At 45.9% G+C, this 16,771-nt stretch overlaps 2 protein-coding genes across 2 annotated transcripts; both read left to right on the top strand.

Moving 5' to 3' along the window:
- The first annotated feature begins 1,305 nt into the window (after positions 1-1,305).
- On the top strand, positions 1,306-8,212 carry LOC307017919 (uncharacterized protein). Its single transcript, XM_079647867.1, has 8 exons — positions 1,306-3,279; positions 4,360-4,494; positions 4,690-4,776; positions 5,152-5,259; positions 5,602-5,665; positions 5,931-5,992; positions 6,337-6,539; positions 6,972-8,212. Exons 1-8 carry the CDS (start codon positions 3,150-3,152, stop codon positions 7,347-7,349), a joined length of 1,167 nt encoding a protein of 388 aa, XP_079503993.1. The 5' UTR covers positions 1,306-3,149; the 3' UTR covers positions 7,350-8,212.
- Positions 8,213-8,230: 18 nt separating this feature from the next.
- LOC307017918 (uncharacterized protein) lies at positions 8,231-12,515 on the top strand. Its single transcript, XM_079647866.1, has 2 exons — positions 8,231-12,257; positions 12,499-12,515. Exon 1 carries the CDS (start codon positions 8,246-8,248, stop codon positions 11,072-11,074), a length of 2,829 nt encoding a protein of 942 aa, XP_079503992.1. The 5' UTR covers positions 8,231-8,245; the 3' UTR covers positions 11,075-12,257; positions 12,499-12,515.
- The last annotated feature ends 4,256 nt before the right edge of the window (positions 12,516-16,771 follow it).

The raw sequence follows: 16,771 nt of genomic DNA, 5'->3' as shown, positions 1-16,771 counted from the left end.
AGGAGAGCCTTTCCATTGATCTGAATGAGAGATAAACCTCTTACATTTGAACGTTTTGTTGAAGAACCGTAGCAGCTTTCGGTAAAATGTCAACGCGTGAAGCATGTCAGGACCGTGAGGATCTTCGGAGTCTGCTTTTTGTGCACTTTCGGGTCAATAATGTGGCCTTTTTGGCAGATTTACTAAAAGTGTGCAGCTGCTGCTGTGAGGAAAGATCAGGCTGAATTTACAATGGGCCTTAATGGAGACATGTTGAACGTTTTTGTCACTGCATGCTCTCAAGAGCCATTTTGTTAAATTTGATTGCTAAAATCTTCTTTTTTTTTCAACATAGGAGAGGTTTTCCTACGTTTTTCATGAAAAATGATGTCCAAGGAGTGTAGGGTTTGGGAATTATGGCAGGTTTAAAACATTTATTTGGGCAAATTTCAAGTTATCCTCCACTCTGTTTTGAGATCAAAGCACTCTAGACTTAACAAGCTGCTCAATACACACTAATGTTAAAATCTGAAGAAAGCCTCTTTACCAAGCTCCAAACTAAGTTAAATATCTCAGAAAGTGTAAAATATATCACAAATCGGAATCGGAGATTTGAATAGCTGAATGTCTTGTGATCATTTTAAAGTTGGAATTAAGTCTCTAGCTGAAAGTATGTGGAAGGAGTAGCATTTGGCGCAAGGTGTAGGTAAAAGAGGATTTGAAGTTACATTGAGTTACATGTTAAAAAAAGAGTTTAAAAAGCTGAATATTTCAAAAAGTATAACATATTTTTTTTAAGTATGTTATATGCCCAGTTTCCCATCATGTGCTGAAAAGGCTGAATATTTTTGATATTTGAATGGTTTCTGTAGCTGAAAGTAGGCTGAAGTTATTCGACGGCAAAATATTGGTTGAAATAAGAAGAAGATTAAAGAGAAACAGAATAACTAGTTGTGAGCCTCTCCGCTCACACAGGGTTCAAATAGGGACGGAAAGAGCAGGTTGGTTGAACACAGGCGTTTATTAACTCCAAACAAAAATATACGCGGGTCTCAAACGTTGCCCGGGTGGGAACCTTCACAGGTCCTTTGGCGACCTTCCAGGATCCCGCCTACTGCGAAACAGACCAGAACCAGGTTACGACATGCTTTTATTCCGGCACTGATTACCTGATTCCGATCAGCTGTCTGGCCTCCGGCCGAGCCACTCCCTTCACTCCAGCAGCCCGCGCCCAAACCACACCCCGCTGCCACATACCCCCACCGCCCGACTCAGGCCGGGATCCCGCCGGCCCGCAAGCTGACTCTCTCCCCCCCCCCTCCGCCGAGCGAGAGAGGAAATCAGCCACGACCATCCGGTTACCCGGCCTGTGGATCACCTTGAAGTTGAAAGGCTGTAACGCCAGATACCACCGAGTGATCCGAGCGTTGGCATTCTTCATGCGGTGGAGCCACTGGAGCGGGGCATGGTCCGACCAGAGGGTGAAAGGGCGCCCCAGGAGGTAGTACCGCAGGGCGCCGACCGCCCACCGTATGGCGAGGCACTCCTTTTCCACCGTACTGTAGTTCACCTCCCTCTGGGCGAGCTTACGGCTAATGTAGAGTACGGGGCGGTCGACCCCCTCTACGTGCTGGGACAAAACGGCCCCCACCCCACTGTTCGAGGCGTCGGTCTGCAACACAAATGGGAGAGAGAAGTCAGGAGAATACAGAAGCGGCTTACCACAGAGGGCTTTTTTAACCCTCTCAAACGCCAGCTGACACCGCTCCGTCCACTGGACCGGATCTGAAGCACCCTTTCGGGTCAGGTCGGCCAGGGGACTGGTCAGCTCCGAAAAGGACGGGATGAACCGCCTGTAGTAGCCGGCCAGCCCCATGAACCTCGTGACCTCTTTTTTCGTCTTGGGCGCCAGACAGGCTGAAATGGCGGTTGTTTTCTCTATCTGTGGCCACACCTGCCCGCCGCCCAAGTGGTACCCCAGATACCGTACCTCCCTTCGTCCAACCGCACACTTCTTCGGGTTGGCCGTGAGCCCCGCCTGCCTCAGGGACTCGAGCACCGCCCCCACCTGCTGCATATGCTGCTCCCATGTCTCACTGTGAATGATGACATCATCCAAGTAAGCAGCAGCATATGCAGAGTGGGGACGCAGCACCCGGTCCATGAGCCGCTGGAAGGTGGCTGGAGCTCCGAACAACCCGAAAGGAAGTGTGATGAATTAGTATAAACCATACGGAGTGGAGAAGGCCGTTTTTTCCTTAGACTCTGGAGAAAGGGGAATCTGCCAATAGCCTTTGGTTAAATCCAGCGTCGTGTAAAAGCGAGCAGTGCCTAGCCGATCCAGGAGTTCGTCGACCCGGGGCATTGGATCCCAGCTAACACGCCACGTTGCCACCACATGGCCTAAAAGTGGTAGTTTGGTGGCACTGTGCACAACGTGGTAGCCACGTGGCCCCAACGTTGTGGTTCACCACAAGCACCCGTCTAAGTGTGCACAACGTGGTAGCCACGTGGCCCCAACGTTGTGGTTCACCACAAGCACCCGTCTAAGTGTGCACAACGTGGTAGCCACGTGGCCCCAACGTTGTGGTTCACCACAAGCACCCGTCTAAAAATACTGATTTGTTTAATGTTATAGATTTATTTATTTATTTCCTTTTTGTCAGAATATGAGTTTGAAGGATAGTAATTTGTGCAAAAAATATTACTTGGGTGGTTTTACAAAGAAAATACCACGTTGTGGCCACGTTGAAATATAACGTATAAATACCACGTTGTGGCCACGTTGAAATATAACGTTTTCCTTTCCATGCAAGTGGGTGCACATACATATGATTTGTATGCAAATAGATGGAGTCTACTCTATTATGTAGTTGAATATTGTTCGTCCATTTGTTGCTGTTGATGTTTATAACTGTATATGCTCTCACCAGCCTAAGAATTCAACCAATCACGGCAAATTTCGTTCGCGCCTTTTCTCAGTGTTCTGGATTTACCACTTCACATCCTGGTCGATCCATACGCATACAAATTATATAGTCCCTCAAATATCCATCTATTCTCCCAGAAGATGGGATGTATTTTGCAAAACAGACAGTTATTCGATCGTTTTTCCCAGTTCGACACCCTTTCCTGTCCCTCGATGCCCCCACTAGCGCTGGTTAAAATGAATGCCGTTCAGCGACCTACAAACGGTTAAACGGATCTGCGAAAACGAGGACACGCTGTCAATCTCTGGAACGTTAGGCCTAAACCGCGTTTTTTTTATTCAAGTCAAGAACTTTCAATATATACTTGCAGGTAAGGAAGCCATCCTTTTTTAAAGTTTTGTAATTCGGGTCATGAACATATGGGGGAGTGTTCTATGCACAGCTCTCAGCATATTTTACACTTTTTCTGCCGAAATTAAGCAGGTGCCTTGTGGCCTCATGTGTGGCCTAATCTCGGACTCGGCCTCCATGTTGTTTTTTTCAGCAGGGCCGCTGGGCTGTGTGAACAAAGCTTACATTAAATCCGTGGGAGATCTATATCTGGTTGAGATATGTCCTGACTTTTCAATAGATAGCGACTACCCAGTTAATAGACGAACGTACTCTATGGGAATGTAAAGGAATTTACGACAGGCTGACCAGGTGCAAGCCTAATAGAGCTAGCCACGCGCGCCCACGCTGCGCCCAGCCCTCGTAACCGCCATTATCAGATTATAGTAGTCTAGTAGTATTTAGTTGTTCTGCATGGGTTATAGTTTATCCAAAGTATACCACAGATGATTTAGCAATTAAATATATGATAGTAAGCTTAGTGATAAACAGCTTTTGTGTCTTGGTCTTCAGGTAAAAGATGGGGGGGTGTTAGTGACATTTCGGTGACTGCGCCTTAAGCTTTTATCATCTTTACTATCTACAGGCCTCGTGAGACCACCCCTTGGGCCAAAAAAGTGGTCTCTTAAGAGAGGTCACTTCTCATAAGAGTTTCAATAACATGGGATGTATAGCCCTTGATCTCAATACAGGACCACTGTATATCACTACGCAATTCATTAAAACATTTTAACTACATTCAGTCGCTGCTGTTATATTTCAGCGTCTGTGTTGCTATTGGCCAGCAAGGGGTGGAGCCTCTTCAAAAGCCAGGAGAGGGGAGCTGCCTGACAAAGAGAAATGGAAGCTTTATGAAGCTAGGATATTTTCATTTGGAGGTAGGAAGCATTTAATATTTACAGTTTGAAACGTTAGATTAAGTACATAATTCATGCTAGTTTTGTGTACTAAGCGGGAACTGTAATAAATTGAAGTGAAAAAAGGAAACAGAATGACGTTAATTTTATTACCTTGTCAGTATATCAGGTCTCTTAATATAACATATTGTTTCCAACTTCAGACACCTATGAGAAGGCTCAAGAAAGGGCGAGAAAGGCTGAGGATACCTCCAATGTAGAGACTGACACAGAAGAATGTCGACGGAAAACTAAGAAGCCTGCAAAGTTTCAGGTTTCAGAAACTGAAGATGCTGATGGTAAATACAGAGAATTGGGCATAAGAGTATATTTAAATATGTGACGACATAGATGGCTTCATAATTGCCACAAATTAATAGAAAAACAGTTCAACGGAATAAGAAATATTAACCCTTTCAGTTTTCTTTATTAAATGTCATTTAATGTGGTGCTTCACTTCACCTGTTAATCTTTAGTAAATAATGTTAATACAGACGAAGAAGGGGAGATACTGGAGGCAAGTGACAGTGTCCCTGCTCTAGTTCTGGCCGAGCTACCAACACCTCCTCAACGGACAAATGGTAAATGAGGTTGGCACAAGGATCAAGTAGAGCTATATCCTCAACTGTTAATTTCAATTATTTTAGTTTCAACATGAAGCTTGAGTCACAAAAGGAAAAAAACACCATTTGCTTGTATGCTAATTTTATTCCCAGGAGGTCCAACCTTTTCTTAAACACAGTATCTAACTGGCAAACTATGGGCTATTTTGACATATAGAACAATGATTACTTTTTGGTACAGACATTTATGCAGTACCAGGTAGATCAGTACCGGTAAATTGATATTTTGGGAGTATCTTCTTGCAGTGAAAATAAAGTATTGCTTTCATGTCCTAATGAAAAATGCATTAATAATGTTTTATCGATAACCGCACTCATTAAATTCTGTTTAAGGCTGTTCTGCACCGAGAGCGATATCACCAAGTACCAGTACCCCTTCCAGGTCTATTTCTGGGCATAGAATCCAGTCTCCTATGTGTCCTAACAGTGACACAAGATCAGGTATTTAGGACTATTGACATTGTGCATTTGTCTTCATATTTAAAAAAAAAAACCTGTTTCGAGTAATGATATACATTGGTCCTCTTGAGAGACCACCCCATCTGCCAAGCCAAACCGATCTGTCATAAAGGGTGGTCTCTCATAAGAGGTTCAATAGCATGGGATGTGTAGCCATTGGTGCATGCTGTAGTGGTCTCCCAAGAGAGGTGGTCTTAAAATGAGGTCACTCAAAAGGGGCACCACTGTTTTCACTTTGCTCCATTTAGCCTTTCACTTTATATTAATTTAAATATTCTGATACAGACATTTATAAATTAATTACATTACTATCTCTGTATACAGTGATGACTTCAAGTGCACGACTGTCTGAGGATCATCGTGGAGGAAAGCAACCCTTCCATACCAGGTAAGGAATCTGAGGCTTTGTAGTTTTACCCAAGTATTTACTGAGAGTAGTACGTACATGTATATCTCATTGCTCACCATGATTGGTCTAGGCCATTCATTGGTACAGTCACCCTGTGCTAAAGCATTTAGACTAGTACATGTAGTACATTAGACCAATCTGATATTAAGCTGTAGCGAATCTCTGTTACTACTCATGCCATGTAACTATGGCTTACTGTTGGCATGTACTGCAGTGAAGTAATAATTTCATGTTATGTTTTCAGCACCCCCACAACACCCAGAGCTTCTACATCTGCTGCAATAAATCCTGAAAGTGAGCCAACAGGTAACAAAGCCTAATGTAACAGTTTTACTTCAAGAATATTTTTCAAAATTGTGATCCAGAAAATATTCAATTTTGATTTCTTCATTCTAAACATTGTGTTCTTTTGAGACAAATTGATTGATGATTATGGCATCCTTTTCGCATTTTTTTCTCATTCCATTTACGTTTAGCTTGGGATCTAGCACTTGCCGTTGCTTGAAATATGTGTTTAACTTCAACGCAACATGAAATGTAATGAATCATTTGTCGCAATTGCCTTAATGCATTATACATGTATGTGGGTGAATAGATGCAAATTCTAAGCATAGTATTTAAAAATGTGGAATTGTGTTATCTTGCTACAGGATTCCAGAGCAGGATGCTGATGCGTATGCAAAACCTTGAAGAGTCACAGGGGGAAATCCTTAGAATGCTGCGCTTCTTGACAAGTGCCAGCAGAGCAGCAGGAGAGGAGTTGGACGATGTACTACCAGACCCTGTCAGCAGTACTGAGGAGCTGGATAGGCTTTGTGAGAGGCTTACAGATAAGGCCTTCAAGAGACAATTGGTATGTTCCATTGTGAAAGAAAAACTTATTTTGTTAAGAATCGCTTACATTTTATGAAGAAGTAACTCCATCTTCCAAAGAGACAGATAGGCAGACACCAAGACAGACAGGCAGGCAGGCAGGCAGGCACACATACAGACAGGTATACAGACAAGTAGGCAGACAGACAGGCAGGCACACAGACAGCTAAACAGGCAGGCAGATGGACAGTCAGGCAGACAGGCACCTAAGCAGGCAGGCAGGCAGGCAGGCAGGCAGGCAGGCAGGCATAGATAGATAGATAGATAGACATAATTGGGACCACTGAATTATTTCAAAACTGTAGTAGTTATATTCAATGCTGCCTTTGTTATATATATCTGACAATTTAGCATTTTCACTTGGATGTACTCAAGGGTTTTTTACTAAGAAAACTAATTATCTACATTGCAGACATGCTATATGACTTCCTTGGGTGGCCACAATATCGGAGACACCATCCGGAGGATGCTCTCCAAGTTGGGAACCAATGCCTTATGGTCAACGTATAGCCTCAAGGGAAAGAAGGGCAAGAACGCGTTGATTGACCTGTCGGTCACCAAGGTCCTCATCAGTAAGTGTTTAAGTCATAAATGGCATGCAATTGCTTCTTCAGTATTTTATGAAGCTCGCCTGATGCACTCCAGAGATACTCAATATAACATGTTGATTATCATTTATTATAACCGAAACGACCATTTTGGGGATGTTATGTTTCATGTGCATGAGTGGGTACGTGTCTGGGTCTGCATCTTCGTTAGTGGATCTTTCAAAAACTATGTGACATTCTAATTTACTTATTTGTATGAGTATTGGTCATCCATGGGCCAAGAACCCTCATGATTTTGGTGCTGATTCTATTTTTATATCTTTATTGTTGTGGCCATCTTGGATTTTCTTAATTTTCTCCGGGGTTTGGCCATACTACCGCGTAAATTTTTCAGCTGTTCATGGCGGGTAATCATCTCGGTTAGCGATAATGGTCCCAGGTGGGTGATAATGGGGGATATTGATCCTACATCGGCGCTAATGGGGATATTGGTCCCAAGTGCGAGATACTGGTCCCCAGTGGGTGATCATGTGTCATGTGTGCGTCGCTGGCCAAGCCAAGTCTGGGTTTGGCTCCATCTCCAGTTCGTCATCTCCCTCCGGTGCTAGAGCAACGCTGGCGTCTTGTCTGTTGACTGCCGCTTCTACCCCCGGACTGTTTCTGGATGTTTGTTTGTTTTGTCTACGGGTCTCTATGCTGGTTTTCGCCGATCCAAGGCTGCTCTTCACTCCGTTGTGCATCTCTCCAGCTCCGTTTCCATTCATATGCTCCCTCACTACTGGACTGTATGCTACGTTAGCCATCAAAGCTAACAGCTGGCTCCACTCCGTCACCTTGACTACCCGGTCTGTATGCTACGTTAGCCACCGAAGCTAACAGCTGGCTCCCGTCACAATTGGACTACCTGATTACACCACTGGATTGTTTTTCCTGGCTCTGGGTGTGTTGATCGCTGCTCTGGACTCGGGTGAGTACGCTGTGTGTTTTGTGATGGTGATTGTGCCAACCTGGACCGACCTGTTGTGCGCCGTACATCAACAACAACAACACTCACTCTGTCTGGCTGCCCAGCCGGCGTTCTTGCGGGGAGCCTCCACTCCCCACCAGCTCGTGTACTGTTGGGTAGCTAGGTCCAGACATGGTGCCGCAGGGACGGTCTGGGGTAACCAACACCACACACATCACTCACTCCAACACCTGGTCCACTGCTGCTTTCACATATCTCACTGCCTACCAACTCCTAGCCAATCAGTTAATAACCACTGCAAATACACTACCTTGGCTACTCTCATCTGCTGCTACCTTTCATCTGCTGCTTGGACTATCTCTCCCACTGCTTCAGCCTACTACACCACCAACCTCTCGCCCTCTCATCTACACTGCTGCTGACCTCCACAGCCTCAACAACAACCATCGTCTCCCTGCTGCTACTGCCACCGCAGCTAGCGCCGCTGGGATCCTCCGCCGACGCCGCTACATCCACCGGGGCGCTGGCCTCCCCCGCAACCGACACCTCCCTGACGGTTCACCCATCCCCTCACTCTGGACTATCCCCCACCCCCCCGCCATCCCCATCCACCGCACTGCCAACCTCAACAACCTTTGTACCCCCTCCCCTGCTCCACCATCCATCTCCCTCGCACTCCTGAACTGCCGCTCCCTCTCCAACAAATCACCTGTCATACACGAACTGCTACTGGACAATAACATTGATCTGCTTCTCCTCTGTGAAACATGGCAACAGCCCCTGGACTTCTACGCTCTCAACCAAGCCACTCCCTCCAACTACAGTTTCACTGCCAGACCCCGCCTCTCCGGGCGCGGGGGTGGTCTCGCTGTTCTCCACAAACAATCCCTACACATCACTGAACTGAACCTCAACCTCCCACCTATCTCATCCTTTGAACACCTTGCTTTCTCCCTCCCCAACTCTATCACTACTGTTCTAATCTACCGTCCCCCGAAGCCACACCCCTCTTTCCTCTCTGAACTGTCTGAACTACTCACCATTGCATCCTCTCTATCTTCCCACCTCCTACTTACCGGCGACTTCAACATCCACATGGATCAGCCCAATGCCCCCCTGACATCTGACTTCCTCTCCCTCCTTGACTGCTTCCACCTCACCCAACACATTGACTTCCCCACCCATACCAAAGGCCACATTCTGGACTTAGTCTGCTCCTCCTTTCTACCATTATCTAACCCCCAGCCCCTCCCCTTCCCACTCTCTGATCATCTCTGCATCCTCTTCTCCGCCCCTCTACCCTCCCCCCACAACCCCAAAAAACGCACCATCTCCTACCGCAACATCAAGGCAGTCAACCCCCTCACGCTCTCCCAGCTCATATCCTCTGCCTTCCCGCCCGACTCTGCCCCCTCTTCCCCTGACGACTATGCCACCACACTCAACTCAATTCTCTCTGACTCCCTCGACTCTCTGGCCCCCTGGAAAACCTCCTCTGTTTCATTCACCAACCCCGCCCCCTGGTACACCCCGGAACTCCGTACCATGAAACAGACCGGCCGTCAACTTGAAAGATTGTTCAAACGAACCCACCTCACCGTCCACGCCGAAGCCTATAAAGTTCACATCTCCTCCTACCGTGATGCTCTCCAAGCCGCCAAATCTGCCCACTTCTCCACCCTCATCGACAACACCAACCGGAACCCCCGCATCCTGTTTTCCACCATCAATAAATTGCTCCAGCCACCTGACATCAATCCACCCTCCTCCCCTGACCTATGCAACTCCTTCCTCCTCGCCTTCAACAACAAAGTTTCACAAATCAACAGCTCCCTAACTGCCATGACCACTATCTCCTCCAACCCCCACGCCCCCCCTCCTCTCCCAGTCCACCCGCCCTTCCCTCCCCTCACTGCCTTCTCTCCTGTTGACTCCTCCCACATCCTAGCCATCATCACCTCATCCAAAACAACCACCTGCTTTCTTGACCCCCTCCCTACGACCCTAACTAAGGCCTGCCTCCCTGTCCTCATCCCCCACCTCACCACCCTCTTCAACCAATCTCTATCCCTTGGTCTTGTTCCCTCCATCTACAAACTTGCCTCCATCACCCCCATCCTCAAAAAGCCCACCCTTGACCCAGCCAACCTCTCCAACTACCGCCCCATCTCCAACCTGCCATTCCTCTCCAAAACACTGGAGCGTATTGTCGCCACCCAGCTCCACACCCACCTCCAGTCCAACAACCTCTATGAACCCCTCCAGTCTGGTTTTCGCCCACTCCACAGCACTGAAACAGCCCTGGTCAAAGTAATCAACGATCTCCTCTCCTCTGCAGACTCCGGTGCCCTCAACATCCTGCTACTACTAGACCTCAGCGCAGCCTTTGACACTGTGAATCACTCAATCCTCCTACAAAGGCTGCGCCAACAGGGTGTTGAGGGCTCCGCTCTCGACTGGCTCACCTCCTACCTCACCGACAGGCAACAATTCATCTCCCTCTCTGGCCACACATCCGCCCTCTCCCCAGTCACACAGGGGGTCCCCCAGGGCTCAGTCCTCGGCCCCCTCCTCTTCATCTGCTATCTTTTCCCCCTTGGTCACATTATTCGCAACCTCAACCTTGATTTCCACTGTTACGCCGATGACACCCAGATCCACATCACCACCAAATCCCCTCACAACCCTCCCCTCACCCATATCGAAACCTGCATCTCTTCAATAAAAACATGGCTGACTCACAATTTCCTTAAACTCAACAGTGATAAAACAGAGCTACTCATCATAGGCACCAGATCAACCCTCAATAAAACAGGACCCATTTCACTCACCATTGAGAATTCGACCATCACCCCCTCCCCCCTGGCACGCAATCTTGGCGTTATCCTGGACCCCACCCTCTCCTTTGACCCCCATGTCAGCTCCATCATCAAGATCTCCTACTTCCACCTCCGCCGCATTGCCAAAATCAAACACTACCTCCCCCCCCCGTGCTGCTGAATCCCTCATCCATGCCTTCATCACCTCCCGCCTCGACTATTGCAACGCCCTCCTCACTGGCATCTCCTCCCATTCCCTCCATAGACTCCAAATGGTACAAAACTCTGCTGCCCGCCTCCTCACCCACACCCGGACCCGTGAACACATCACTCCCGTTCTCCGCTCTCTTCACTGGCGCCCCATCAAACAACGCATCATCTTCAAAACACTCCTCCTCACCTATAAAGCCCTTCACCACCTAGCCCCCCCTACCTCTCTGACCTCCTCATCCCCTACAACCCCCCCCGAGCCCTCCGATCCTCCTCCACTCTCTCCCTCACAGTACCACCATCAAGACTCAAAACATTTGGCAACAGAGCATTCTCCAGATCAGCACCCCGCCTCTGGAACTCCCTCCCCCAATCTGTCCGCCACTCTCCCACACTGTCTACCTTCAAAACCCAGCTGAAAACATACCTCTTCTCCCAAGCCTTCAACTTACCCTACCCCCCAACCCACTGACTTCACTCACATCCCACACTGTATCTCTTATTCACCCCACGCTGCATCTCTTATTCATACATTCATCAACTTTTTCTTTCCTCTTTTCCATTATGTTGTCTTTTGCTCGTTGTCCTATGCTTGCTCCCCCCCTGTGTTGTCCTTTGCCTGTTCATGTAATGTTCATGTTCAATTTTCTTGTCCAATATGTTGTCTTCTGCCTGTTCACCCCCTTTTTGTACTTTTAATTTTTTTTTGTAAGCGACTTTGGGTTATTGAAAAGCGCTATATAAATAAAAGTTATTATTATTATTATTATTATTAATGAGGGAAATGGTTCAGCAAGAAACCCATTTGTCTGGCCATCTTGAATATTTGGTGCCAGTAAAGATTTGGGGGATGTATCCTGTGTTCGTCTGTGAATACCATTCTAATTACAAATATTAAAATATAAAACTGCCTTAGGATTATTTAGTTTAGATTTGTGAGGAATAGTTGTTTTAGTGTTAATTCTTTCACCAGTACATATACTTGTTACTCTTCCTTTCTTCCGTGCATTGCTTGGGGTTAGCAGTTTGGTGCTACTTTTCCTACAGGAGCATGCTTGAAAAACCATCCTAAAGCCAAGGCTTCCGAGGTGGAGGAGCAACTGTCCGAAAATCTCAAATATGCACCGAAGAAAAAAGGAGGGCCAAAATACAAGGTGATAGTGGATTCTATGGACTTACTTAAATATTTGGTCCATCTCTCCAAATGTCTGTCAATAAAGCATTTACATATCACATAAATTTACCACTTTGACATATAGTATGTGTCATCAGTACTTAAATCTTTGCATTCTCACAAAGTTAGTTATCATTATCACTACTCATCAATTAGGAACAATTAAGGATTTTATTTTCTAATATACCATGTATTCCCTAATGTGCGTTCTTGCTTTTTAGGAACCTGCTGCAAAGAGAAGGAATAGCGTCGCATCTGTAGTCGATACAGATACAGATTCAGATCAACATTTCACATATTATGCCTGGTCATTGGTGCACGGATGTTTCGGCCAACGGACGTTTTGGCCAGGTATATTTGTCGGGGCGGACGTTTCGGCCAGCTTGTACAAAAAATATAATAACTGAATAAATAAATATTTTATTTCATTTAAATTCACCTACGTAGTAGATACATGTTACTGCCATTCATATATATAATAACTGAATAAATACATATAGCGCCACCAACGTAAATGTTCATTTAGTCTACAAGGTCTCGGTTCGAAAGCCACAAATGTTCAGCTGGCCAGCTATTATTGTATTACCTTGGACAATGTTTTATCTATTGTTAGGTTATTTCCTTGAGGTACTTAGAAAGTAGTTTAGGTAAACCTGTTATGCCTTCATATAAAGAGATTGCAATTGATATCATTTATATCCCTCTTTGTGTTACTACATTTGACCATGGCTTCATTATGTTCTTTTGTTCAGGAACATACAAATTAAACTGGTTACTTATACACCTTAAGTTTGCAGAGAATATTTAAATTTCCATAATTGTAGAAATATGATAAAAAATATCATTCTACTGTCTACATGTCCTAAAATTAATTATGGGTTTATGGAATTTCTTATTGATATATATCTATCTGTCAATTTGAATCATGTCATGATGTATTATGCATTTGAACCATTGAAATGCAAATAAAATTGTCTAAGAAGTGTATTATTAAAATTTGAGTTGTGTTGATTACTTTGACATAATTAAAGCTAATCGAAAGAAAATATAATTGCAAATAGAAAGTGGTCTAAAGGTGGTGTGAACGTTACATTTCAACGTTACATTTCAATGTGGTGACCACGTTATTTCAACCATACAAAATCACGTGGCCTCCACGTAAATTGCCACGTTGTCACAACAACAGCATCACGTGGCTGTAACGTGGCAGCCACGTGCAATTGTTAGCTGGGATAAGCATCACATTTGGACACCTCGTTCACCCTGCGGTAGTCCACACAGAACCGGATTGACCCGTCGGACTTACGTACCAGCACGACGGGGCAACACCAGTCACTGGTGGACTCTTCAATCACTCCCATCTCTAGCATAGCCTGAAGCTCCGCCTGAACAATTTTCCTCCTGTGTTCAGGCAGCCGATAGGGCCGTGAACGAATGGCCACGCCCGGGGGCGTTTCTATGCGGTGGTGTATGAGAGAGGTGCGCCCTGGCAGCGTAGAGAACACGTCGGCAAACTGCCTTTGCAACGAAGCAACGTCTGCTCTCTGGCCCGGTGAGAGATTGTCGCCACAACAGACCGGGGCTACTTTGTTGCTTTTAATGACCTCCGGTCCCAACTCATCTCTCTCAATCACCGTGGTGGCCAGAGAAACCGACGCCACCTCCCTCCATGCTTTCAGGAGGTTAAGGTGGTAAATCTGTGTTGCTCCCCCCCTTTCAGAACGCACCACCTCCTAATCTACGTCCCCCACTCGTCGTGTGACCACGAAGGGTCTTTGCCACTTGGCGAGTAGTTTAGAGCTAGAGGATGGGAGTAATACAAGCACTTTACCTCCCGGTGAAAATTTTCTCAGTTTCGACCCTCTGTTGTACAGGCGCTGCTGACGTTCCTGAGCCTGGAGCAAATTCTCCCGTGATATCTGCCCCAGTGAGTGGAGTTTTACTCGCAGGTCCATAACGTACTGTATTTCGTCACACACTCAATTTACACATTTAAGCCCTTGGCTTAGTAGAAAGTCCATCATTGTATGACAAACATATGTTCACAAGCTCTCCGTTTGTTTTTGTTTTTTACAGTCCCTGAATGTATGTTGTGTGTGTGAGTGCTCTACTTCTTGCTGCATATGTGGCCAGAAGAAACGGTCTCGAATATGCATTATTTCAGGCTAAACATGTTTAGTACATTTACCTATAAAGTGCAATGTTACAGTCTGGAACTCTTTTCATACATTTGTTTTTGACCTCCTTTGTCACACATAGTTTCAACATAGTCCGTTGCTACCTTGTTAACAGTTCTGCCTGTGCAGCATGTCCAAGTGAACTACACTCCTTTAAAACAGGTGAGTGAGATATGATTGACTGTAACAGTGTCATGTAATGATATATTGTGTGGAAACACAGCCCATAAATGTATCTCATGTCAACAATCACTTTGAATGTGACCTCTGCCGTCCATTTTCCTTTTTATGTGTTCTTTGAGTGTAATGTATGTGCATTTACTCAGTTCAATGGTGTGCAATGTCACTACCCTCATATCCATAGTACTGCTGAAAGTGGTATGGCGGTACAGTGTGTGTCCATGGCACCTTTAAGTTTGTATGCAGAGGTGGTGCTTTTATGTTGTAGCAGGCTAGTGAGCCAAGCCTATCATATGTGAAGACCTTTGGTCGTCTGCATTGTCGTCGATGCCCTTGAAGCTCCTTACTACTGGGGTCACTTTGAGCAGGTGATGGGACAGCATTCTCCACAGGTAGATCCTCAACGTAGCTGTCATTCTCCACAGGTAGATCCTCAACGCAGCTGTTTTCAACGTAGCTGTCATTCTCCACAGGTAGATCCTCAACATAGCTGTCCTCAACGTAGCTGTCCTCCCCCTCCGGCAAGTACCCAACTTCGTGTGCCATTTCTTGTTCTTTCTCTGGCTCAGCTGACAGGTTTTCCTCAGAGTGTATGCATTCAAGCTCCACAGGTGTACTAGTGCACGCAGGATTCACTGTCTCAGGTGGGCATGGATTTGATTGCTGCTTAAGTGGTGCTAGATAATACTCATCATCCTCTTCCTCCTCCCCTGTTTGCTCCGCTTCCTCATTTCTCTCCACACTCTTTCTCTTTGCACGTGGCTGTACTTGAGTTTCCAGCGGCAGGTTGTCACATGGGAGGAGAAGATTACGATGTAAAACCCTTGATCTCCCTGTCCCTCTCTCAGGTCTGAGTTCATAAACAGGGATATCTTGACTCACTTGACGCACAACTGTGTGAATAGCATCTTCCCAGTGATTTCTCAGTTTGCCAGGACCACCGCGAGGTGTCATGTTCCTGATTAATACACGATCACCAGGCTGTAATACTGAGCTTCTCACCTTACTGCCATAATGTGTCTTGCTTCTCATAGCAGCTTTGTGAGCATTTTCTCTTGTGATCTCGTATGCCTCCTCCATGCCCTGCCTCCACTTTTCCATGTAACGATGATGATTACTGTCCCCTTGCTCCACGGTCAAGTCGAACAGCATATCAACTGGCAACCGTGGAGAGCGTCCGTACAACAGGTTGAAGGGTGAGAAACCTGTTACATCACTACGAGTACAGTTGTAGGAGTAAATCAGTTTATTTAGTGAGTCTTTCCAGTTAGTCTTTTGTCTCTCTGTGAGGGTCTTTAACATCTGGAGTAATGTTCGGTTAAACCGCTCGACCTGTCCGTTTCCTTGTGGGTGGTAGGGAGTGGTTCTCGACCCAGCAACTCCACAGTACTTTTTCAATTGTGTGAACAATTGGTTTTCAAATTCACCACCCTGATCATGGTGTATTCTTGTCGGAAAGCCGAATCTCAGCACATAGTCGTTAAAGATTTTTTCTGCAACTGTTTTTCCTGATTTGGAAGTCGTGGCGTAGGCCTGGGCAAAACGTGTAAAGTGGTCAACAATTACAAGAATATATTCATAACCACCCTTACATTTGTCAAGGTGCAAGAAATCAATTGAGACAAGCTCAAACGGTTGAGTGGTGACAATGTTCGTCAGTGGCGCTCTTGTCTGACGGCTTGGTTTCTTGTGCTTGAGGCACACACATCTCCTCATGACATAATCTTCGATTTCTCGTTGCATGTAGGGCCAGTAAAACCGGTCCCGTACCAAAGATGTAGTCCTGTCTGCACCTTGATGGCCCATTTCATCATGGAGCTCCTTTAATACTGTACTTTTGTGCTTTTCTGGAAGCACAAGCTGTGTTCTGTTTGAAGTTTTCCTGTACAACACTCCACTCTCATTCATCTCCAACTTGTCCCACTCTCTTAGCAGACATAAGATTTGTGAACTGAGTTGTTTGAGTTCTGAGCCTGATGGCTTCTTTTCTGCCAGCTTGTACTGAATCACTGCTCCAACATTGGGATCATTTCTTTGGTCATGTTTGATCTGTCCTATTGTCAATGGAATGATGGATGCGTCTACAGTTAATGCTGCACAACTTAATGAGACACCCATGGACCATGACACACTGGAT

The sequence above is a fragment of the Notothenia rossii genome, assembly GCF_949606895.1.
Source record: "Notothenia rossii genome assembly, chromosome: 9".
Taxonomy (NCBI): Eukaryota; Metazoa; Chordata; class Actinopteri; order Perciformes; family Nototheniidae; genus Notothenia; species Notothenia rossii.
This window is presented reverse-complemented; position numbering and strand designations above follow the sequence as displayed.

Coding starts and splice junctions, on each gene's coding strand:
- LOC307017919 (XM_079647867.1), top strand. CDS start 3,150: ATGCCGTTCAGCGACCTACAAACGGTTAAACGGATCTGCGAAAACGAG. Junction 5,666..5,930: donor AAGCAACCCTTCCATACCAG/GTAAGGAATCTG, acceptor TTATGTTTTCAG/CACCCCCACAACACCCAGAG. Junction 6,540..6,971: donor AGGCCTTCAAGAGACAATTG/GTATGTTCCATT, acceptor TCTACATTGCAG/ACATGCTATATGACTTCCTT.
- LOC307017918 (XM_079647866.1), top strand. CDS start 8,246: ATGGTGCCGCAGGGACGGTCTGGGGTAACCAACACCACACACATCACT.